General features: G+C 36.1%; 1 protein-coding gene across 1 annotated transcript in view; it reads left to right on the top strand.

Moving 5' to 3' along the window:
- The window catches only part of WDR70 (WD repeat domain 70), a gene marked incomplete at both ends in the record, with an annotated part of 144,152 nt that overhangs the window by 101,479 nt on the left and 15,957 nt on the right, over positions 1–26,716 (top strand). Inside the window, 3 exons of the mRNA XM_079548964.1 lie at positions 5,679–5,778; positions 12,056–12,140; positions 13,289–13,427. Coding sequence (XP_079405090.1) covers positions 5,679–5,778; positions 12,056–12,140; positions 13,289–13,427 — 324 coding nt within the window. The remainder of the gene's footprint in view (positions 1–5,678; positions 5,779–12,055; positions 12,141–13,288; positions 13,428–26,716) is intronic.

The following is a 26,716-nucleotide window of genomic DNA, read 5'->3' as shown; positions in this document are numbered from 1 at the left end:
TAGGAAAGGGGAATGTGTCTGTCTTTTCAGCTGTGGTCACAGCTCTGACATTGCACCCCTGGTACAATCACTTTCCACACAAGCACCAATGTCTTTTCTTAGATACTAACAAGGTTTCTGGTTTGTTGGTGCTTGGGTGGTGGCCTTTTTTTCCCCCAGCGTTATAGCTCATGCTTTTGTTGCTCTAAAGCTGACTAACGGTAATAGGAATGCTTTTATGCTTTTATTAAAAACTGTAGATTTTGCAACAATTATTATTAGAGTAAGTTAATTTATATTGCTGAAGTACCTTAGTCTGTTTTAAATCAGTTGCTTAAACCTCAGCTATGCATGATTTGCCTTTATGATAGCTTTGCTAAGCTAGTCCTGTTCTCCTGACTCGTTAGAAATCAGGGTGAATTCTGATTTCTAGCTTTTTTTATATGTCCATCATTCATTGGTGTGAAACAGAGGGAACAGCTTGTCAGCAAGCATGGGAGGCCTCTCTGGGAACGAGCTTCCTTATTCAGAATACACCTTTCATGTGCTGAAACAAGAAGTAGATTGTATGTTGGTAATGGTGCAATTAGTTTGGGACAGTGTTCTCTTTACTCTAAACAGGATTGTTGTTGCAGAGTTGATTGTCTTTGCAGTAAATTTTGATGAGTAAATTTTTTACATTATAGTGAAAGAAGATTACAGTGATCCAAAAACATGCTGCAACTTTGTAGATCTCACTTTCTTCAGTACCTAATTTTATTTACTACCTCTGCATTTAAAAATCTCTTGAAGATGCTAGAAACAAGATTGAAGAAAAATTTCTTGTCTGTGACACCACTGTTTCATTGAGGAAAGAGAAAAGTGTGTGTGGGAAGCATGCAATCTTGGGAAAGTGTTGGCACACTATGAAATATTATATCCATGAAACAATGTGGGAAGTTCAAAAAATTTATTGCTTAAGCCTACCATTTTATTTCTCATAGATGAGCTCTGGATGAGGTGAACAAAATGACTCATTCTGTCTTCTGCTTTTCATGGTGCTTTTTTCATGGTAAGACTTCACGGAGTCTTATTAGGGTTTCCGGTGAGGAACAGTTTGTGTGTCACAGAGCTCTAACCATGCATCTCTGTATGTTATTAATTTGTGATGAACATTTTGTATGTCTTTGCTTCCCATTGTCCATCATCAGTCTTCCCAGATTTTTTGTTTAAAGGATATTCATTATTGATGCACTGCTCATGTTGTCTTTCTGTCTGTGTTTCAGTCTTTCTTTCTTTCCTTCTGTCTTTCTTTCTTTCTTTATGTCTTCTTGTCTTTTGTGCAGTTCTTCCTCAGTTCCCTTTTAGTTTCTGATTTTCATTTGATCTTTGAGAATTATCAAGTTTAACTGTTATCCTAGCTTTTTTTACAAATTTACTTTCACATGCATTCAGCTGCCTCTTTTCTCACATGTGCTTCATGTTTTCTGCCTGTCATTTCATGTTGCACACAAGTCCAGTCAGCCATAATTCCTTAACAAAGATATATGTGCTAATATAAAGCTAGAAGGTGTTTGCATTGCTGGAGGCTTTCAAAATAGTTGCAGAAGAGAATTTATTGCTAAAGAATAGAGAGTGGAGTATATTTAGATGTACTGAAATAGATCAGCCTTCAAAAAAGAAATAAGAATTGATGAGTTTGTCAGATTTTGTGGTGCACATTAGTAGTACTCAGGAGTAGTGGACATCTCTGCCACAAAAAGAAAGGAGAAATGTGGATATATTTTGCCCTTGCTGTCTTCACATTTTTACCTAGTGTTTCAGTGTTCTCTTTCCCTTCCTGAACCAAACTTATGAAATGTGTACATTAGTTTTGTTTTTTTCATGTCTTTCCAGCAAGAAACATTCTGATGACAATTTTTTTGCTTATGATTTGTTAGCAAGATTAGACGTCAGTTAAATATGTTAAAAGGCCAGAGGCCAAACACATTATTTTCTCTGAAAACTGTAATGAACATTTGCCAGTGCATGTAAAAACTTCTTGTTCAACCTTCTGTCGTTTTTAGAGCAACCTTCAATCATTTTAAAATATTTGATTTAGTATTACAATTCAGGGTTATATTCCCTTGCAGAATAATATATGGAGGGCAAGCTTGCGGAGCTCAAAGTTAGGAAAATGGTCTTTTCAGTGGTAAACTGAGTGAATTCATTTTTAAAGACAAAATTGCTGATGCAATCTCACATCTTTTTTTAAGACAAGAGTTGCTTCATGTGATTGCCAAAAGTATGAAAGCTGGAGAGAGTTGAGCTAAATTTGTTCTCTTAATTTCACTATTTTTTTTTTTTTTTCCTAATAAAGAGGCAAATAATGTCTGAGTCTTTGATATCTGTATTGTTACTAATTTAGTTGAAGTGTAGGTACTTCACTGAAAAGACTGCATGCCGAGTGACAGGTTTCAGGTGAGCCATTATTTCCTTGAAGAAACAGTTTCTTTTTGATCAGTGGATTCGTAAATTTACCTTTAAAAAAAATAAAATAAAATAAAAATCAGTACCTTTGACCGGAGAGCAGTGAAGTAGGGAGATAAAATACTCCTGAAACATTATGTGATGGGAGGGAGAGAGTACTTTATGTATTTACCTTACATAAATACATACGTTTATATACTAGTAATACTCAAAGAAAAAGCTTTGGTTAGTTGCTTTAGTTAATACAAGAACTTGCCATGAAATTGGGCAGCAAAATGAAAAACAGGGTGTTATTTTAACATGTGTATGTCAGTGTGACATTGTCACAGGTTGACATGTGTTGTGGAGCCTAAACTAAACTTTTTACAATTTATTTGAAATAGCTAAATACTATTTTGTAATCTTTCTGTCACATTTTAGGTGTGGTTATTAATCATTTATCACGTTTTTGCAAATGTCTATGGTATTTCTCAGACAGAAAATACATCATTTTAATTGCTTGTTAATGTTTAACAAACGCTACGGAAAATTTATTTTCTAATAAATAATTCACAGTTTCTCCTCTATATGTTAACACATATGTGGAAATTTTTCTTAACTCGATGCAAAAAATATGTTTCCTGGTACTTATTAACACCTCCAAAAAAGTCTTACTGTTTTTGTAAGATTTTGTAATTGCAGTCTGTCCATAGAGTTTCTCCAGTACACGTGCAATTGGCTAGAAGAGACACTAATTACAAAACAAGTGCTGTGGTTAAACATAGGCTATTACATTCCGTCTGTAAATACTGAAAGAACTGTATGTTTTATATTTGGAGCTCTCTGTTGTTTGTTGAAGTGTCATTTGTGGAATTAATGCCTTATATGTCTTCTCTCAAAACTGAACTAAATCTGCACACCAAATAAGCTTTCCATCATTATTAGTGTCATAACACATAGATTCTCTATGTTTTGGACCAAATTCAGAACAGATATTTGTATGGGTAAACAACATTAATTACTTTACCAGTGTAGGTCTCTTACATACAAAATAGGACACTGAAGGAGCCTTAGTAAGTTACAGTCAAAAATTAGAAGATAAATAACTGGGGAATCCTGAGGAAACTGAGATCAGTCTCGCGGTGAGTTTACATTGTGTGATCACAGTCTCCATTTTATTCTGTAGTACTGAGTTATCTGTTAATGTGTATAGTGGATAGTAATCACTAGGCAGCTGCTCAGTATTTTATCCTGTTTGTGTTCAGCGTGTGGTTCTAGGTCTGACATTGCACACTGTTCAAACCCTTCTCTGAAAATATAAACTACTCTGTATTTTGCTGTTATCATTGCGGTACATGAAGGATGTCCAGGTTTTCATGTCTTCGTGTCTTGCCTTCTTTCTTTCTGTGAGAGAAAGAACATTATTTATTCCCTATCGTACAGATGGGTGAGAAGGTGAGATATGGGTCACCCAGGCAGTGTTCAACTCTTGAATATTTCAGTTTAAACCTGTATGAATTAGCTTTATATTAGGAAAAGACAGCAAAAGTGTAATTTCCTAAGTATTAAAGAAGGATTTAACTGTCACAAACTGGCTTGTCTCTTTCTCTGTCTTTTCCCCTTTCTTCCATTTTCCATTAATGTCTCTGTTTCCATTTTGATTCCTCCTCATCTCTGCCTTCCTCTGTGGCACTATTCCCTGTTCACTGCTAAATGCCATGTGCTTCCAATTTATACCCTCAGAAGTTGCATGCTTTATCCCAGAGGTTTTCTAGGCTCCTTTTCCAATCTCAGAATTTCCCCATATACTGAAATATTCTTCATGTCCGCTAGCTTAGTGAATTCTGATTTTCCTTTATGGTGGGCCATTCCTTTCTTGCAGTGTCTCACAACATCTGCTATGTCCTTTGGACTTCTGCGATGCTTTGCTGTCTCCTTTCTCCATTGGTTATCTCTTTCTGTACTCTTCTCAACAGCATAGTTCTAACCTGTCCCAGTTCTTCTTTCATCTTCGTTACTAGTCCAATCCCACTGGACTGCTAGCCACAGTACAGCTTACCCCTGCTATTAGTTTCATGTTTTCTCTGCCATCAGACCAGACCACTGCCTCCTCAACCTGGGTGCACCATCTTGTCAGTCCATCATTCTGCGTCTACTGTACAAACACAATTAAATTATAAGTGCAAGTTAGAGGGCTGGAACACACACGGTGGGTTTTCAGGATTTTTGCACTTCAGTAACTATGGTTATAGTACATTTTTTGATCTTACATTTTGATCTAGTTTGGATTAGTTCTTAAGTGAGTGTTTCAGTCTCAAATGTCACTGAGCCATCTTGTCTGACATTTTGTAAGATTAAGCAGACGCTGCGCATGTTGGTGGTTTTTAGATGGTGCAGTGTAGTGGTGGAAAATAAAAGAAAAAATTGCTAAGACGAAGTGACGGTTGAGCTAGCCAGCAATTATGTGCCTGATAGGCATTTTGGTATCTCAGCCAAGACCTTTGGGTTTGGTTGGGAAATTAGAAGTCTGGATTTTGCAGATGTATTAAAATTTAGTTTGGGATTTCACAGGAGATTTCTCCAATTTTAACATAGAGCGTTTTTAGGGATTAAAATTAATTTTGACTTAATAAACAAAAAGTCAGTACTGTACAAGAAAAAGATGTTACTTTGAAAGTACTTTTCATGTTCCTCCAGGATTATTGGGGAAATACACTTGAAAATAAACAAACATACATCATTTTAAAACTTGAATTTTATTACATGTAAATGGAACACAAACTTCAGCATATCTGAGCTTCATTCTAATCTATAAACCATGAATTTTGGCAGGGTTGAAATTTAGCTAAAGTCAATTCTTCCAATCCTTCTTTTAAGTTCTTTCCAAAGTATGTATGTTTTTTTCCTTTGTTCATTGTGGGGTTTTTTTAAAGCAATGAGCCTGCTTAGGGGGCTGATAAGAGCAGTCTTAAAATGTATTTTTATCTTAACCAGACCTAACTACCTTTTATCGAGTGCTAGTGGGAATTATTCAGTTATTCTGATGCTACAAAAACAATGAATTTTGCGTTAAAACACTGTGAAAGCCTATTCTGACCATATAAAGTGTATATGACTTTTTTTAAAGGCTGTAGAAACATACAACTTCAGTTCCTATCAGTGCTAAAAATACGGGGTTTTCTATATAAGTTTAGAAACAACACACATAATGTACAGTTTTCTAATCTTGAAATACGCAAACTTCTGTAATGTTTCATTTGTTTGACAAACAGGTACATACAAAGTTCCACTGCAGGCAAGCCCATGCAGCAGGGACTGATACTTCCTGCTTGACATTCTCTTACGATGGTACTGCCCTTGCCAGCCGGGGAGGTAAGTGGTCAAGAGAAACTTTTGATGTACTGAATGTAACGCAGTAAACAAGCCATTTAAGTTGTATCATTTCTAAATGTAATTATTCATGGTGGAGGTAAGAGAGTGAAATTAGATATTGAAGGTAGAAACCTGAAGTGTTTTGCAGTTTGCTTATTTTTCATTGATATGCCATACAATAATTACTGTCTTCCTGAAAGTCCAGTGAAGAGCAGTTAGGAAATATATAAAGATAACATTTTTTCGGTTTAGTTTCTCATCTTTCTTCTTGCCTACCGTTAGTAATACACCAAGAAGGAAATTATTAGCTTAATTAAAAATAAAATGCAACAGATCGTATTACTTAGTTCTTTCTGGTAAGATTTTTACTTCTCTAGTAAGAGTGTGTGTGTTGCAGTTATTAATTCTTCAAGCTTTCTAATACACTGTGCTTTTATGATTTAATTGGAATTTTTTTTGTAGTTTATATTATAAGCATCAAAAAGTGATAACTTGAGGTAAGCGACCAAGATATATTTGAAAGGAAAAAAAATCTATTGAATAGGGAAAAAAAACACCTTGTTTTTTAAATTTCAGTTAGAACTGCTATAGAAGTATTGAGAAGGCGATGATATACATGAAAACATTCTTTCCATTATTTTAGATGCACTGGATGGGGCAGCATGTACCTAAAACAACTTTTCATCTGGAGATTTGTCTACCCAGTGTTTTGCTGGCAGGTGCAAGCATGCAATCCAAGCTGTCTGGATGGAAACCAGCTGTAACCAGAAGCTGTGTGCATGCATTAACATGGCCTCAAGGCCAAATAAACAAGCCTAGTGAGAAGCAGCGTGTGTTAATGTAGGCTCAAGTTTGTGCCTAACATATGTACATGACATCTGGTCAGTTTGGTATGTAGACAGAGTGAGATTACATATACAAAGTACTGTGATAGCGGTATCCACATGCTGCAAACTTTCTGGAGAAGGAGCTGTGATTCTAGTCTGGGGTGAAATCTACAATTGCATTGTGTCCTTTTCCCTTTCCAGCCCCTTGTGAGTTGAGCAGCATTGGTGACTTTTAAGTGATGTGCAGCTGCTACTGGGTGGTATTTTCAGTTCACATTTTGTCGTGTTTCTAAGATTCCACACATTTATATTTCCTGGATCGCATATTTCAGAGAAAAGTGGCAGTGGTATTGTTAGCCCTTGATAGTCCTTGGCTTACTAGAGCATGTTACTGTCAATTGGATTGTTTAATTGTTGTTCAGCCTCCTAGCATTTCGTAAAGGATTGAGATAAAAACTCAGTGTGTTCTTACTGAACTGAACATGTGCAATGTGAGAACCTTCTCCTTTTCAGAAAGTGGGTAAACCATCGGTTTGTCTGTTCTGGGCTAAGTAAAATGCTACTTCTGCCAGCCAGTAAAATCCACAAAGACATGCTTTACTTGAAATGATGTAAAAAGGAACATTTGTGTGCCCTTTAAATATCCACATCAAATCAAGAGTGCTAATGTTAGGAATATGCAATAGTGCTGTCTTGAAACCTTAGTTTATGTAAATTCACTTATATTTTACATTTATGAATGTAGATAGCAGAAATGACCCTTTCACATTTTAATTGCTTGTGGCGCTTGCTTGGTTTTCTTCATCTGTCTCCAGATTTTGTGTTGTGCTGGACAGACTTCTACTTATGCTCTGTCTAGCTGACTGTGGTAAAAACTGTATCAGATTTTGATAGTAGCACAGAAATTTGGCCCCTTAGTATGCTTGCAAGTACTACCATTGTCCAGTGCTTTTTTGTTTAGTTTAGTTTTTAATCTCTGCATGATATGCTGCAAAACAAGGAATTTTCTCACCTTATTTTGACTGACTTCTTCAGTTAGTGCTCTAATGTATTACTTTGGATCTGTACCAATAAAAGCAGATGTGGATCCAGCATTCATAGATTAACACACCTGCCAAATGCTGAGGATCAAAGAGAGGACTGTTGTTTGGGGATTGGGGACTCTCATTGAAAGCCCGATTGATTCTCCTGCATGTGATGTAAGATCTGTGTCGGATGTAAGAGAGATGAGGCAGAGCTCAGCTGCAAGCACAAGGGAAAATGAAAAAAACAAGGACATGCTTATGAGAATTCCCAGTGTTATTCTTGCTGGGATTTGGTAGCAACTTGATGGAAACTTAAGAAAGTGATGTTTTTACACACTTGTTACCATGAAGGTGTGTTTTTTATATAAATATGAAAAAAATACTACTTGGGAATGTTTCTTCATTCAGTAGGTGAGCATTAGTATTTGGGGTCCATTTATAATATACATTTCTGATCCCTGATCTGTACAGAATCCGCTTTTATTATAATATGAAACTACGACTTTATTAATTTCATGAACCTGTATTAATTTCATGAGCTATATGTTGGTTTGTCTGTAAACTTCAGTAGAAAAATAATTTTATGTATAGAGAGGGTGATAAGAGAGGATTTGGTTATGTTGATACAGATGTTGGTGAGAGCTGTTACAGATGTAAGTGCCGAACTCCTGATTTGTGACTTTTCAAATTCTCTGTCTTAGCATTCTAAGATCAGGCATGACCCTGACTGCAGTGCCTCAAAAGGCTGTTCTTTAACTTTTGTAGCTCCTTTTGCTAAACCAGTGCAGAAAGCAGAACTCTATACTTTGCCGTGTAAGATGTTTCTCCTCGCATATGCTATAAGCTTTAGCAAAAGGGCTCTGAGTTTATAAACATGATATATTCTCATACTTCGTTATGGTAAGCCTTTTTTTTGCTATATTTTCTTTTTCTAAATCTCAGTGCTTTTGTTTTGTTGTTCTCTAGAATGATCTTTGTGAATGGCATCGAGTGCACCCACAGCAAGTTTGCAGATGACAGCAAGCTGAGCGGTGCAGTCGATCCATTGGAGGGAAGGGAAGCCATCCAGAGGGACCTGAACAGGCTGGAGAAGTGGGCTCATGAAAACCTAATGAGGTTCAGCAAGGCCAAATGCAGGATACCTGCATTTACCTGGGCAATCCCAGGTATTTATACAAAACAGGCAAAGAACCCCCTGAAAGCAGCCCTGCAGAGAAGGACGTGTGGGTCCTGGTGGATGAGAAGCTGGACATGAGCCAGCAGTGTGTGCTTGCAGCCCAGAAGGCCGACTGTGTTCTGGGCTGCATTAACAGAGGAGTGGGCAGCAGGGAGAGGGAGGCGGTTGTCCCCCTCTACTCAGCTCTTGTGAGGCCCCATCTGCAGCACTGTGTCCAGATCTGGGGTTCCCAGCACAGGAAAGACGCAGAGCTCTTGGACTGTGTCCAGAGGAGGGCCACTAAGATGATCAGAGGGCTGGAGCCACTCCTATGAAGAAAGGTTGAGGGAACTGGGCTTGTTTAGCTTAGAGAAGAGAAGGCTGTGGGGAGACATTGTGGCCTTCCAGTGCTTGAAGGGAGCACATAAACAATAAGGAGAACGACTGTTTATGAAGGTGGGTAGTGATAGGACAAGGGGGAATGGTTTTAAAATGAGACAGGGAAGTTTAGTTAGATATTAGGAGGAATTTTTTCACACAGAGGGTGGTGACACACTGGAACAGGTTGCCCAAGGAGGCTGTGGATGCCCCATCCCTGGAGGCATTCAAGGCCAGGCTGGGTGTGGCTCTGGGAAGCCTGGGCTGGTGGTTGGCAACTCTGCACACAGCAGGAGGTTTGAAACCAGATGATCATTGTGGTGCTTTTCAACCCAGGCCATTTCATGATTCTGTGAGGTTTTTTTGCATTGAATTTTGCTTTCAAGACAAGATTCCCTCTTAAAATAGGATCTTCTTGAAGGCTGTTGCTGCCTTTAAACTTCTCAAGTTTCTGACAGGTCTTTATATTGCCAAAAGCTTTTGCTTCTTTTGGGTCTGTTTGCATCCATTTACTTGGTCAGTACCTTTTGGAGAAAAATAAATAAAGATAAAATCTTTGTAGTCTTAGTGCACTGGCTTTAATTTGACAAAAAGCAGTTTGCAAAATGCCTGGCTTGGCTCATTACAGATTCTTTTTCTAGGACTTAATTATTATGCCCTCCATATTTATCAAGAGGAACATTGTCTGACCTGATCACATTGAACTACAACCTGGTTATTGGTATCCTTCTTATTAAAATGGCAAAGAATAGTTTGAAATACTTTTTAATAAGGCTATAAAAGTTTTAAAAAATTCTTCCAAGCCTTGGAGTAGTCTGCTGTGAAGAAAAATATTGAATTTTCTAAGAATGAATTATTTTGAATGCTTTGCACTGAAATGCGTAACTTCCAAGTTTGTTTATATGTTTTTGTTTAAGGGTAACTGTTTTGGCTGTGTAAGAAGTAGCTAAAAATAAATCAGTTGTACTGTAGATGTAAAAGAAACCCATTAAGAACTGATGGAAAAAAATCCTTGAAGTTGTGAAGTATTAATATGTATACTTTTTTAGTGATGGTGATTTCAGCTCCTAATGCAAATTAAATCCAGGCATCAATACTATATTTACAGAACAGAAAAAAATAATTTAATCATTAATTTGGAAAATCTTGTATTATTCTTAAAGATGGTTAGAGATTCAAGGCATTGGCCAAGTTTTCTAATTTCTCCCTTTCACAACTGACGATTTCTGCGGTCTTTAAGACAATGTTGATTTGATATCATCCAAAATTTCTTGAGATTCAACCAGCAGAGTACACTTCTTGTTAGTAGGAGAGCTGTATCTAAATGTCTGTCAACATCTCCTGCTAAAGCCTGGCAGGACTATACCTTGAAGATCGTGTCAAGGGTCATGCCACTGGGAACAGAGCAGTCTTGATTGGTAGCCTTAGATCTGTCTCTGCCCAGGAGATTTGCAGGTCAGCCAGATGGTTTGCAAAAAATAAAGTGCTGGTTCTTTAGATACCTATGCACCAATATCTTGATGATGTGTTCTTTTGTTGAGGGTGGGAGGGGGAAAGGGAAGGTTCATGTTACAAAACCAAATGTTTTGAAGTGCTTGGTATGGTGTATGCTATGATATTCCCAAAATAGAGAGTCACCATTTTTTCTTTCTCGTCATATTTAGTTTCCCAATGAAAAGAAATACACTCTGCTCTAGACATCATTTATTTAAGTTGTCCACTTCTTAAAAATATTTTGTAGTTAGAAGTTATTCTAGTCTTAATATAAACATACATGATGTACGAGGCCACACATTACTGCTTTCCCTGTGAAGGAGACTGCTGGCCTTGATTTCTTCTGTTGTGGAAAGTCAGATTTATTTATTTATTTGTGTTTGCATTTTATTTCCAAGGCCTACTTTGAGTTCTTAATCTCAGAGCCTGAGATTGCCTAGAACACTCCTGAACAAAATAATACTAACACTAATACTACTAATGACATTATATTATACATTATATACATATATAATTATATTAGTAGTAGTAGTATGTAATATAATAATAATAACCATTATTATTATTATTATTATTATTATTATTATTATTATTATTATTACATCCCAGAAGGGATTGTGCTTAGTAAGGAAGCGTGTCCATGCCACTCATCTACTTGCCAGTTAGATTATGAACAATGTATAACTTTTTCCTAAAATTATTCTTAGGGTATTTTTAATTTTTAATCCAAAAATTATTCTTAAGGTATTTTTAATGTTGTTTGAAAGTTCTTCTTTTCACCCTTAAAAGCACTGATGTCAAATAAAGAAGATTCCTAGGTGTCTGTGTGAGATGGCTCAGGGCTCAAATTCTCATGCTTAAAATACGTATTCCAGAAGGATGACCAGCAGACATGTTGATCTCTACAAGAATAACTAACTTTTCTTTTTTTATTTTTTCGTGCTCACTTTGTTAATATGTCATAACTTTTGGGAAGGGAATAAACACTCTGACTTTTACGGGTGTGCAGAATCGCGCCGTGTTTATCAAACACAGATGAGAATGGCTATAAATGTTTTACTGTAACCTCAGCTTTGGCTTTTATGGCCAAAGGTGTTGTGGAGAAGTGTGAAAAGGTTTAATTATAGTAACCTTGGGCTCACTTCCTTCCTTCCTACCCCTTCCCCAAGGACTTCTGGCTGATTGCAGGCCCTGTTTGCCAGCAACTGAAGTTGTAGTATGTTGCTGTTTGCGGGCTAAAGAAGCAGGAGGGTTTCACTGCCTTCAGTTCTTTCTCATCATTTTCACTGCCACTAAGGCACAAAATCCTACCAAAAACATTCCCATTTTGAATGCTTCTACCATATCATTGTTTGTTAAATTCTTTATTGCTAACTCTTGTCTCTCTTGTTTCACAGGAGATGATACTTTAAAGATATGGGATATTAGACAATTTAAAAAGCCTCTTCATTCAGCTGAAAGACTGTCTAGCTTTTTTCCAATGTAAGTACTCTTAAGTTATTCCAGTTAGCAGAAACATTGGTAGTTGCGTTATGGAGGAGAGGCTTTGAATGTGTATTAAGAAATGAGTTGTTCCGAACTCATATGAGAAACGGATTTTTCTCACTTCTCAATAGGTCTGGAGCTGTGGAGAAAAAAACCTGCACAGAGAGGACTGTGCAGTAATGTTCTTGGCTATTTTAGGTCTCAACAACTGCTTTCAAATATCTCCTATTTCTTCTGATAATTTGTAGCTAGCTATGCTTATTTTATGCAGTTTTTTAGTCTCATATATCTTAGGCCTAATTAGATTTAGAAACTTATCGGGAAGAGGCCACTTCATTGCCTTGTGTTTGTGTAATGAGATATATCAAGTGAGCCTCATTCCTATTTGGTCTATGATTAATTAAAAGAAAAAGCTAGATCGAAAAGCAGACATAACATGGAAGTGCATGGTATTAACTCAGGTTATGATGTTAGAAGTGCTGATTACTCTGCTCTTTGGTACTAATATAGTGTATCATACTGAATATTGCTAAGTATCGAATTTGATGTTTTTATTGGTATTAGCTGCACATTTATACCCGTAGCACAGTCAAATCCAACTCTGCTGAAAATTTATACTTTTAGAACAAGTTCTTGGAAAAGAAAATTAGGGACAGGTCAAACTTGAAGTCACAACCATTCACTGTATTTTGTAGCACAGAGGAAAAATTTTAAAACATTTTTTAGCAACTATATAAATAAAACTGCTGTGCAGCATTTGAGAATGTATCATCAATGAAAACAAAAACTGATTTAATTTCTTGCTGAATGATGATAACTAGATTTGAAAGGATTATTTTGTTTCTTTTCTACATGGAAAAATTGGCAAGGCTTTTGAGAGAAAGAGGAGTTTTGTGGGGGGAGGGGTTATGTTTGTTTGGGGTGTTTTTTTGCCAGTTTTGCACATTCTCTGCACAGTTGTGATTATAAATGTGAACTGTGCCCAATAACTATAGTAATATGTGACAACTGACAGACGATGTCTTTATAAGCTTTGTGTGAAAAGGAATAACAAATAGGATTTATTTGTAAGGAATGGAATTTATAAATTAACTGCACAGTAATTTCTGGCTTGCTCAGTGTGGCGGTGTATTTTTTTTTAACAGGACAGATTGCTGTTTCAGCCCGGATGATAAAATACTTGTCACAGGGACCTCTGTTAAGAAAGGTGGTGGCAGTGGGAAGCTTTTCTTCTTTGATCGGGGGACGTTTCAGAAGTTGTATGAGATAGAAGTTACCGATGCGGTATTTGTTTTAATTTTCTTCTATCCACTATTCAAAATAAGAACGAAATTCATTTCATTTTTCCCCATATACAAAAGTAGTACCACTGCTAAAGTATTCTTATTCAATATTTGCAAGAGTTACGACCATGAGTAGAGTGCTATTCTCCCTGTTATTTCAGTTAAATAAATAAACAGAATCTTAGGACGACACCTTTGATCAGTGGAAGACTTCTGCTTTGGTGTTACTACTATATTGCTCAAAGGTTAGTGTGAACTTTTGTGAAGAGGGGCACAAATTTTGGCCATATTGGCATTTATGCTGTTCATTCCACCATTCTTATTTTATTATTATACTTTCTTATTTCAGACAAATACGTTTTAGATATAGGTTTTATATGCACAGCAACTTTTATTTAGTTATTCCTCCAAAGTTAACCTAAACTAGCTTTTAAATCCTCCTCCTGTGGAACATACTGATCCTCAGCGTGTTCAGATTTCTGTTGAATGTTGTTTTTTCTGATACTAGTATCACAACCAAGCATGAATAACCATTTTCTGGGACAAAATGTGAATGCCTCCATACTCCCTCTGACAGATTGAAGGAAACAAACTATGTAAGATAGAAGTATGGGAGGCAGGTTCTTATGAGAGCTGTTCTTTTCTGGGGCACAAGAAACAAAATAACTTAGCAAGTCCATTCACAGTGGTGGCATCTTCATTTGCTGGTGAGAAAGTTGGTAACAGAGGACAGAAACTTCCACTGAGATTTAAGATTTCAAGAGTGAGAAGCTACCTAATTTGAATGTAGCTGTCATTGAATAACTTTGTTTTACAGAAAAAATGTTCTTCAATTCTTTGAAATAGAAGGTCTGCTCATTTTTTCAGGTAGATAATACAAAAGGATCCAAGACAGATTGTTTTGCTGATGACTTTTCTCAGAATCTGGAGATACAGTTGCTTAAAAATGTGGGAGGAACAAAAGAGTTGAGAACTAGCAGTAGGAAGTTGTTGGAAAAACAAGATTAGGCGCCCATATGTGACTTCAGTAGGGCCACTCAGACAGTAAAAATTTAAGTATGTGTACAAATCTCAGCAAGTTCACAGTTTTTGTACTGTAAGTTTCTATAGGTGTTTATATTTATATAGTACTTTTTAAAACAGTAATAAATTATTTTTGCCTATGGAGTTTTAGTGCTGCTGTTTTTCTTCATCTGTACTTATAAAACTTAAGTGTCATTTTCCTACTTGGAATATAAAGGATCAAATGAAAGTAGTGGAAATAATAGATGAAGAATTCAATCTCATAAATGCTGATTTTACGATGTAGTTTTCAGTGAGCCAGCACTAACAGTACCTCTACAATCACTGTCCAGCTTCCAACTTCAACTCTACACATGTAAGAAAAACATAGTTAAACATTTTGATGTGAGTCTAAAAGAAGAAAAATTACTATAAGTAGTGTTTTAAAATCAAAGCAGTATATTTTTTCAAAATTTTTTGGTTTTTTATATTCTTTGATTTTTTCTACAGTTTTTGCTTTTCCTTCTCAAATTGCAGTGTTAGATGAATTACAAATGAGTAAAGGCATGCTAAAAGCAAACAAAGATTAAAGATGCAGGCTTTTGTACTTTATAAGCAGCACATGCCATTTATTGAAATGATCCTTCAAGTCTATATATACAAATTGATGAATTGATAAGATTAGTATCTATGAATTGATAGGTTTGTATCTTGTGTGTAGTTTATCAAATCGTTTTTTCAGCAGCTTAATAATTAATGACTGTGTTTGTATTGACTTATTTCTTGGTTGCCATGTTCTCCTTAAATGCTTTCAAAAATGCAGGTACAACTGCTAGTGATATTAAGGATAAGTATCTACTGCTGCCTGAGACTTTTTAACTAAATATCAAGCATCTTTAGTATGTTATATATCGCTTAAATATGGAATTGCACTATTTTTTTTGTTGTTTTTTTAGTCTTTATGTATATGAAGTTGCATTATACCATTATGTGTAGGAAAAGAGCACAAGTACACCAGTAGTTGTCTCTACAAAGAGCTCACTTTCATGAAAGTGACTTCAAATAGAGTTACTTCAAATTGCTGAAGAAGGGCATCATTAGTCATTTATTTCAATGAAAATTATAAGACTCTTGGCAACAATTGTTTGCCAGCTTACTGATAGAATGGATTTAAATCAGAGTAACAAAAAATATTAACAGTTAATATGTAACTTTTTTGGTTTCACAAGGCATTTTTTTAAGTAAGTCTTTAGTATTCTTGGCAATTTTAGTAATCTAGGAAAATGGAAAACAGTTAAGAACAGTAAACATTATCTTAAACCTTTGTGGTAAATAGCCGGTGCAATTGGCCTGTGAATGAACCTAGGAAGTAAGGGGAAAATATTTAATGGGAATGTTTAACTAAAGCTGTGTGTGACATTCCTTTCCATCATACCACACAAACCTTTTTTTCACCTTTTCTTTCAAGTTTCCATGGGAAAAACCATTACTGCTTCAGAGCTGCTGGAGTGAAAAAACTTGTGGTTTCACTAATGGACTAACAGTCTGATTAGTCTCTTCTGTTGTGGCTGGGAACACAGTACTAATTAAATCTCAATATCATGCATAAGGGTTGGTGGTTTTTGGTCACCATTTGTAGCTAAACTACTGCATAACTACACGTAGCATAACTACTGCATTGTCCAAATACTGAATGCTGCCCCACAACGTAAGCATTAGGCACTTCTCTAGAACTAGTAATGGTTCTTGAAGAAAAACTAAGTACCTTTAGATAAATGTCAGATGTGATGCAGGCCACGAGCTTTGTCTCTGGCCAGCAGCAGTATGCCTGCACGACATGTGCAGAAGGCAGATACACAGCGTTGTTTTTCTCGGCTGTCCTCTTGTGTCTCCAGTGATCTGTGACTTGGAACAGTCTGGACACAGACAAGAATTCTATGGTTAACAGCTTTCAGTGGAGTTCTCTCGGATCTTATCAGGGAGCGAAACAATTGTGTTACAGGATAATTGCAGGTTTGTTTACCTGCTGCTGATTAAATCAAAACTCTGGGGTCAGAAGTGCCTCTGAGGCTCTCTGTGCGCTGTTTCACCCTTACTCTGGTTCAGCCTCTAGTGAAGTGATTGGAAATGATGAGGAGAGTAACCGTAGTTGAACTGTTTAAAATATAAAGAATTTATTTCTTAGCTTTTGTTAATAAATTTTTGAAATCAAATATTTGTCCTGCTATGGACAAAATACAAGTCTTCATCGTCCTATGCACATGCCACTTTTTTGTAGATTTTCTGTCACAATTTACGTTATTGTGGTACAATAGTCAGAAAGCAGTTATTTTGCAATCACCTCAAATAGCCACAAGAAAACATTTATAAAAAGACATTCATAGGTTATTTGTTTGTAAGGTTTCATCTTTCAGGATCTATGTAATGGACTCTTTTTGGAATGAAAGGGAGGTTTCATTCACAATCAAGAAGCATTTATTCCTAATTCTTGGGTCAATTTATGCAAATACGAGATCTTCATGAGAATTAGTTATAAGTACCTACTGTATGGGAAACAGTGTTGTCTACATATTTGCCCCCTATGTTACATAAATTTAATATAGCTGTGAACACTCACTTGAATCACTCTCACGTCTGTCATTCATTTATCTGATTCAAGTATATCGACCAGTAATTATTCTTATTAGAGGCAAGATTGATTTTGGCAGCAGTAGAGCAGTCTTTTCTGCCATACAGAAAGGAGATGGAGTACACTCAATTAGTGACAGGCAAGAATAGGCATTAAAGAAATATGTTGTACAATTATGGAAATTACTATTTTTAAATGAAAATGTGAGTAATTCAGTAAAGATGCTGAGGTTATGTATACTAGAATGAGATGTTCAGACTTTTAAAATATCCATCAGGTTTTTGTAGATAAGCAGCAGTCCAAAATCATATATTTATGCTTGTTTGGGGAATCATATTTTTGTTAGGAGCATTCTTCAGTATTTTCTTAGTTTTTCAAAATAGGTAGAAGTTAAGTTATAACTTTTGAAAATCTCTCTAAGGGATGTTTCCAGAAGGTCTTGTGAGGCAAGCTATAAATAAGCCTTCATTTTAAATTAAAGAATGAAAAGGAAAGAAAGAAAAAGAAATATGAAACTTCCAGCACCCTTTATGCAGAGTTGATATAGGATTGCAGTATTCCTTTCATTGACCTCAAACGATATCATTTACTGTTTATAAGGCAATGTAGTATGTGAAAGGGCTTTTCCACTGCGGCCCAGTTGATGAAGATTTAAAGCTTTTTAATAAAAGGAAAATAAATTATTTTAACTTAGGGGAGATATCATCATGGCATGTCTCGTTTTTTTAACTTATTTCTTCTGTTTGGAAAGAGGATATAAATTTCAGAATAAAGAAGAAAATGCGATATTTAAGGTCTGGTTAATTTTTGCGACAATTAAAGTAAAAACTATCTATTATAAGATATGAATAGTGGGAAGGTGTTTTCTTTTTTAATGAGGTAGCTTGTCAATTTTTATTCCCTGCTTTCATATATATAAAGAGAATGTAGTTCTTCCCTCCTGTATGCTGCAGCAGCACTTACTTTATTTTAGGGGAGCTGTCACTAGAGATTTGAGGTATATGAGAAAGATGAACTGCGCAGCTTTCCTCACTGTAACAGTGGGGGTTGTGCATGAGAGCTGTCTGCCTTAGTTTTGCAATATATTGTTGAGAAAATGTGACTGTAATTCTCACTGAGCAGGTGTTTGAAAATGTTTGGCCTTGCAATTACAAGAAAAACAGTTTATGGCTCTGATTGTGTCTCTTTCTCTGTACATCAATTAATAATCATTACTCAGTGATTCATTTCACTTCTCAGAGTGTTTTATAGACGTGCATTGAAAGATGCATGATACAGCGTTACTATCCATGTGTTTTACATTGGGATCCTGTTTTAAATTATTGGCCTCTGAAAATGTTATTTGGACTTTTCAGGTTTCTAAATAGAAAATAGTAAATTTTATCAACTTTTGATCCCTTTTCTATTGAATGTTTCCACACGTTTTCTCAGTCATGTTTCATAAGGGAAAACCATTGGTATTGTTTCCTCTACTGCTATATTCACATGAGTATTTTAAATCTAATGATAGCAGGTCACTGCATTCTAGATATTCCCTAAATTCCCACCATATTTATTACACTTGGCTTTTCTCCTTGGGTGAACTCCAGTGGAATCTCAAATCCAAAGATTTTTGCAATTGTGGCTTAAAGTGTATTTTTAATATCATATTAGAATGTTTCTGTTGTATGAGCAGCCTTTTTTTTTCATAGTCTGCATAGTTTGTATAGGTACCATCCTTTGCTCAAAAGAAGAAAGGTGGAAGATTTGTGTGAGTACACTAGGATGGATTCATACCTTCATTATAAAATGGAAGAACTTGAAAGTCACTGCATTAATGTCTTTCCTAAATGCAGAAGCAGTTTGAAGTTGGTAGATGGTCAGAGAAATGGGGGTTGAAGGATTCTTTGCTAGTGGAAAGCTGTCTTTAGCTGTTAGCATCCAAACATTGTAATATTTGAAATAATTTGAAATGTAATCATTATTGTTTCTTAAGAAAAAAAAGCTATACTAAGAAGCCAGTAAGGCTTACTACATAATATTAATAATATTATGAACGTCTTAAACTCCTTAAAAGATGTTTAAAAGATGTTGCACTGCACAAGCAGTTCTTCATCAGGAATTTGTAACTCTTTTAAACAAGATTAAAGAAAATAGATCTTCTAAATGAATTAATTGCCTGCATTTGCAGACTGGACTTATTTCCTTCATCAGTGTTGTACAAATTCAGTTAAAACAAATGTAAATGTTCAATCAGAAAAGCCCAATTTGTCTGCTGTTATAGTGCCCTACACTTACGGAGTCCATGAGCACAGTCAGAATGTCAGTTTACACGTTCAGTATCTACCCGGCTGACATGCCTCTTATCTGACTGTCTGAACAGCCAAGTGCAGCAAATCTGAGCAGCACTGTTCAAACAGGACCTGTCACATACCGTCATGGCCACTGAAGCAGAGCTTGCATGTAAGAAAGAAATTTTGTTAAAGTTTTTCTTTTCCTAACTGAAAATATTTTCTTAGAGCAGCACCTGTTGCTATCATTATTGTATAGCTTCAAAACAGATTCTGCAGGAATTATTTGATAGGTTTATAGGTTTGGACAGGGAGAAGCAGCAAGGGGGAACTGTGTTTCTGTATTACCCTCATTCAATTTTTAAGCGTCTACAGAGCTAGTACTGAACTTTCAAACTAAGATTCTGAAGATTTGTTGACGAGTTTTAGAAGTTTCTGTCTGCTGTATCATTCTGTACAGGGAATATTTAATTTGGCTTCCAGAATCCTTTATCCTGAACTGGGGAGTTTTATGTAAATAGCACAACATACTGTAACACAGATTCTCATTGTGTTGCTCCATTTAGTTTTCTGTTTTTCTTATATAGTTATTTTGGCCCTTGTGGGCTGCAGGGGATTCACCTGACCAAATATAGATGTCTACAGCTGATCCAGTCACCCTTAGCTCCCTTTCTAATAAGCAGAGAAAATAAACACATACAGTCTGTGGTTTATCTCATACTAAAATAGATACCTAAAATAGGTTAGATGAAGGCCACTGTAAAATGGCCTTAAATAAATGATTTATCTGCGTTAACTGTAAAGTGAGGCAGTAGGGTACAGACATTTAGAGTAGACCTATAAAGTTGTAGGTATCTGAAGTTTAGTGAGATAAGTCCCACTTATCTCACTAAATCTCATCTTCACTTCCCTCTGCTGGTGTTGATTCTCTCCTACTAAACTTTTCACCTCACTTGTTCTGATCTTCTCAATTGCAAAGTTAGACAGTAGGCTAATTCTGCATTCATTTGTGTTGATTTAAGGATTTATGACCTTAGGCAATATATATTGAGAAAATGCTGCCTCTCCATGGAAGAACTATGATAGATGAGACTCAAATGTAAGCTCTCCTAATAGAACCTGATTTTCAAACATAATATTGAAAACATCAGCATCTTCACCATATGATTACAGAACATTATCTAAATTTGATCAGTGAAAATACCATCAAACCTACAGTACATTCTTCAACTGTTGAAATGTGTGGAAGTCTAGAATTTGTACGTTCTCTTTCCTGTTTTGCAATTAATCTCTAATTGACAGTATCTTTTTTTCCAGTGGTAAATTACCAGCACGTGGCAAATAGCTTGTGAGGAAATCATTTTTGCTTTTTTCAGCTTACAAGTGGGATGTTGACTGCACACTCACCACAGATATAGTGCAAGTATCAGCTGTATGTTAGCATCATTCAACAAAGATTTCTGCCCTCTGAGTATGGTTTCTGTCGTGAAAATAAATAACATCTTCTCCGCTTGTCAGTCTGGTTTGTACTTTCATTCAGACAGTTTTCTTTTAGCTAACTGCCATGAAAGCAGACATGAATTCACTTAACTTAGCCTAAAAGTGTGATAGCTGCAGTTTTTGTGGTGCTGCCATAGGGGAATGAAAGACTGTATCTGAAGTGAAGAGAAAGAAAAAATTAAATAGGTTTATTCCAAGAGTGCATTACTAACGTAGAAGCACTTTTTTCTTCCTCTGCCCTGCTTGGCAGAAGAAACTATGCCAATGAACCTAAGTAAGCTGGTACATTATTATGGATTATCATGAAATGCACTTCACATGAAATGTTCAGTTTCAAATACAAATGTGTGGTATTTAACTTTAAAATTTTACTGTCTTTAGGAAAAAGAGGTTGATTCCAAAGAAAACAGTTCCTGACTGACAGGCATTAAGACCTTCTTATGGAGGGAAAAGAAATTAAAGCATCATTAAAACGTGGGGTAAAATATGACCCCATCTAAATTAAATTTTACAGTAGCAAGGAAAGAATATAGCTCCACTGAGCTGAGTGCTGCTGAAGTGTATAATGATTCCTATTTATGCCAAAAATAGGCCCTTGGAATGTTTTGGAAAATGATGAGACTTGATACGATGCCAGTCTTGCAACAAACAATGACCTCTGTACTCCAGTTATCAGTGCACGCACAGGCATACAAACGGTGTCTGTTTAATAAAATTCTGCTAATAGCAAAAGATTGCTGAATATCTTGGTGCTTATTTACATATTTCTTTACAGTTACATTTTGTTGTATGCTGGTTAAATTTTCAGCTGAAATGCAAAAAATTAGGAAGTCCATGCTTTGTACAGCATCAACTCACAGACGTGTAAAATGTTAGTAAGAGGAATGAGAGAAGACAGCGGTAGAGGGAATCCTTAATTTTCTTTAGCTATCTTGCAGAAAAGTGAAGGAGGATAGAGATGAATAGTGCTTTTTAGAGACAATCTTTGTGCATGTTGTCCTTATTCTGTTGTGTAACAGGCAACCTTAGGTTTTCATAGGTTCAAACCATACTAGTGAGGTTAAATGACTGCCTCCACTCTTGAATGTGACAGAAAAACATTTGCAGGTGTTAGAACTGATGTTCCTGTAAAGGTCATACATACTCTGTAAGAGTAGGAACTACTAAGAATTGCTGGATTTGCTTTTTTTGTTTTTTTCTTGATATGCTTTGTGTTTGTGTATGTTTTCCATAGATCCTTTTTGCTTTACAATAGGAGGTTGAGGTATATATTAAATACTTCAGGGCTACAGAAAATATGGCATGAATCTTTTGTTCTTACACAAGAATTGTTCTGCTCATAATCAGACAAAAGCCAGGACTACAGGTCAGTGAGACTGACCTATTAACACTTGGCTTGATAGTCTCATGAAACCTTTCGCTCATGTTGATGACCAGCTTGGCAAGCCTTGCACCAATGATATCTGACTTGAATGCCCCCAGCCAATTGCTTCACTTTCCTGTTTGTCCAGAGGACAGAAGGAGTGTCAGCATAGACTGCTTCCACTCTGGTTTGGATGGCTGCGGGAGCAAGAAACCCTGATCTCCAGAGGAGCTTTTTCTGACCTTCACTAAGGAGAAATACCATTGCCTCTTTGTGGCAGCTGAGATGTGGGAAAGCTTCTGTTACTGGGTGGAAAGGGGAACCATCAAGGAGCTAGTGCAGGAACAGGCCACAGCAGGTGTTGTGCGATGTCTAAATCGCAGAAAAGAGTAGGCAGTGCTCGTTCCGTCCTGGTTGTGTTCTGTCCTGAATGTTTTCACTTGAAGTGTGGGCCAGGAACTGAATTCTGTCATCACTGCTGCAATCTTGAGCTGTCTTTATAACCAAAGATCCAGGAGAATTCTTTCAGTCCTTGACATCAGTCTGCAGTTTTATGACCTTACCAGCCTCGTGGTTTCATCGTAGTGGTAAATTTTCCATTCCTATGCAACAAATCATTTTAATCTTTTCTTGCTGACCTTGTAAAATGCCCTCTCTGCATTGTTTACCCCTGTAGGGGTGTTAGCCCAAGTGTTCTGGACAGTTTCAGTTGAGGCCATTAGCTCTTGCTTGCTGAAAAATCTGTTTCAGTTATTCTTCACTTTGCCTATTAAACACAGGAGTCTATTTCTAGGCCAGAATAAATGTTCCATTCTGTGTTACAAATAATTCAGGCTGCAGCACTGCATTTAGAGAGCAGTTCTGTCAAAGCACAGGGACATGCATAGTACCAGCAATGCCATTTCAATAGTTGCCTACTGAACTTGGCCTACTGGAAAATAACCTAACAGAAATATTATGTGATGTAGTTTGGTGTTTACCTGCACCAGCATCTCTGTTTGTGCAATACAAAGAGAAGCACACAGGTGAAAAAAGACTGTAAGGGACTAATTATAAGCCCCACATGAACAGGGACTGCAGCTGTTTCGGAAGAAATGCAAATGGAATGGCAAACAAGGGAGAAAGCAGTTTTGCCTGCCACCTTTGTACTGATGAGTTTTATGGTTAAAGATTACCACATACTATTAAGCTTTTACATTATTACAGGTGGATTTTCTATCATTGGTGCTAATTTTCAAACAATATGAAATTTGAAGCTTTAGTTTAAAACAAAGTTGAAAGTATTGCTTAGGCAATTCAGTTTTTCTGTTTAACGTAATGGCATAGCTGCTTTCAAAAATTCTACCACTAGTTTCAAGGACTAGCTAGGTATGGCTAGTTTTAGGCTGTTGTTTAAGAAAGAAAATGTGTTGATCCCAAATGGAAAAAAAATATATCATTAAAATTCCATCGGTTTTTAAAAATTCTTTTCTGTCAGTCATTATTATAAGATAATCTGTTATCTGAAAATAATGACAAAGGCCTCCTCTCAACAACACCCACTGAATCTGTCCTAAGTTCTTTCTCAATGTTCTGTTCACATTTTTAATATTCTCCCTGCCTAACTTCATAGCATTTTTTTCAGTATTTTCCAATAGAGTCATAGAATCACCAAGATTGGAACTAATGCAGACTTCTGAACTTATGTATGCAGTAAATATTATCAAAGACTTTCTGGATTGATTTCATTTGAAGATTTTAATATTTTGACTACAGTATTTTGAATCATTTTACAGATTTTGAATCATTGCTACTAATTGTATTTTGTAAGTGATGTATATATAAGTGCTGTATTTTAAGATAGATCAGTCTTATGATTAAACAGCTGGACAGCTCAGTCTGTGGTTAGAATCACTTTGAGGACTTTTATGTCAGGCTTGCAGGACTTTATGTTTCAAAGATATGCTGTCCAATACCTTCAGCCTTTACAAAAATCTCTTTTCAGATGTTGATGATGTTTACATAACGATACATTCTGCATTGTCCTTATTTGTTATGGTAAGACAATATTTTTCATTTGCAAAGTTGAGAGATTATCTCAGATTTTATGGTTTTTGGAATCTGCATAGCTTTGTCCTTTTTCAAGCTTTTAAGTATTTTAAGAAACAGGTGAAGTTTTAGTGTTGAATCTGGAATTACATAGTTAACTGAAGTTATTATTGTTGGCATTTCCTGAGCCTTGAAACTGGCATCCACTGAGTTTTTATACAGCTGGTAATTAGTAGCCTTTTGTTCTAGTTTTTTGTAAAACACTATCAGGCAGCTTAATTCTGTGTTCCTGTTTTACTTCTCTGAAAAAGCATGAATGAAGCCAGCTTGGTTAGTACAGTTAGAGCTTGCTTTTAACTGCTGATGTCATTACTTCTGTCTTGAGCTTTTTTTCTAAGGGGAGGCAATTAAAACTATAGTACCACCTTATTCATTTTGATATTCATTGTGTGACACAACTTTAAAATGACACAAACTATTCTTAAAAAGTCACTGCTTAAATTGAAATAAGGATTCAAGATAGATTCTCTTTCCATCTCAGACAAGCAGAAACTGGCAAGAAGCTGCTGGGTATTTGTACCAGGTAAAAACGCATTACCAATAGGTGGAGGGAGGCAGTTACTGCCCTATGCTCAGCACTGGTGAGACACATTGTTGTGCTGGGTGTTGTTCTGAGTTCCCTAGTACAGTAGAGATATAAATATATTACAGTGAGTTCAGCAAAGAAAAGTAAAGATTATTAGACGCTTGCAGTATCTGAAAACAGAAAGGCTGAGAGTGAAAGAATTGTCCATTCTGAAGAAGAGGACACGGAGAGAATCATTCATAAGTACTTAATAGGGAAAACTAAGCAGATAGTTTTCAGTGGTGCCCAGTGGTGGGACAAGAGGCAATAGGCACAAAATGAATTAGAAAAAATTCCACTTAAGCATAAGAAAATGTGTATTTTTGCTGTCATGGAGATGGTCAAGATTGGAACAAGTTGCCCAGAGGGGTATCCTGGAATATGTAGAATCGAACTGGGTAATGTCCATAGCTACCTATTGCAGCTGAGCAGGCTCAGAGTGGGAAAGTTAAATTAGGTTATCTCCAGAGGTGTCCTTCCACCTCATGAACCATTCTCTGATTCCTGTAGGGGGGTGCGTGCATGTACTGGACAGGCCAAGGAAACACTTGTTTTCTTAGTATGAGCATAATTATTTGGCTACAGAGCTGGAACCTTCTTTGACCTGAAATTTGATTATTTGCATTTCCAGTGATAAAGATGTCTACCCAATTTTTCTGCGTAAACATGTCGAGAAAGTTAGACATATTAATGGAGAGATGCCGTGCTGGAGAATCAATTATTTATACACAGTGAAGATTCTCCTTTGCTCCTTGCTCTCAGTGTTAAAACCTGGCCTACGAAGATCCCTTTGATGTATAGTTGTTCAGAATTTTTACTTCTGTAGGATTATGTGATTGGGAAAGATTATTAGGATTCAGTGTAGGAATTCAGTATTTTGTTCTTCTTAAAGTATTGCCAATTTCTAAAATAATCTGAAAATCTCTGCAAGTAGTTTTCATTATTTCTAATAAAGTAGGTTTATATGCCAGTGGCTTAATAAAATTACTAGCATGTTCAGAGCTCATATTTGTTTAGTTTTTAACAAATTATATTCTGGAGACATTTTACAGTTTCGGGAGATTTATAGTGCTGCATTTTATGGCAGTTTCTTCTGCCTGGTCTGGAGCACGTGCCTTGCTGGTTTTAAGTGTGCTGTGGATGTTTGACAAGTTAGAAACTTAGCAATCCCCATCAGCGCTTAGCCACACTGTCTCAGGCTTTGTTTTTGTTGGCTGATATCCAGTACCATGCTATAAAATACATTTACTTGACAGAAGAAAGTGGAGAACCACATTAACTACAAAGTTTTAAAAGGCTGGCTAAACACATGCAATAAATATTAATAAAAGAAAAGGCCACCCACCTTTGACCTTCAAAACTTGTTATTAGCTTTGTATGTTTTAGAATTACTGTAACATTTTGAGTAATAGCATTACATAGCAGTATGAAAGAATCTCTTTCTTAAATAAAGCAACTTATTAAGAACTCTGTATTGATTGTTTTGCTATCTTGTTGCAAGGATTATGGAGATACTGCATTGCCAGAATTTTACTGTATGTTTCAGAGTTATCTGTAAAAAACATTGTCGCCATTTAGTTGCTCAAAATAGATAAACCAGGTTAATTTGTACTTTTAAGTAAATGGGGAGGTATAGCATTGTACATGTTTGTATGCAATTGGGTAGGATATTTTGTAGAGGAACTATTGTAAAGAATGATTATGCAAACTTTTTTCTCAACTTTTTTCTTTTACACAAGCGTAGCAAGGAGAAAAGCAGTTTTTAAAAAAGTCATCTTTCAACTTATGATAGAATGAATATCTAATTTATGTTGGCTGAATGGGCTTCACATTTTCATTTTAGTATTTTTTGTTAAATGCCTTGCAGCGTTCA

The sequence above is a fragment of the Tetrao urogallus genome (assembly GCF_951394365.1).
Source record: "Tetrao urogallus genome assembly, chromosome: Z".
NCBI lineage: Eukaryota > Metazoa > Chordata > Aves > Galliformes > Phasianidae > Tetrao > Tetrao urogallus.
This window is presented reverse-complemented; position numbering and strand designations above follow the sequence as displayed.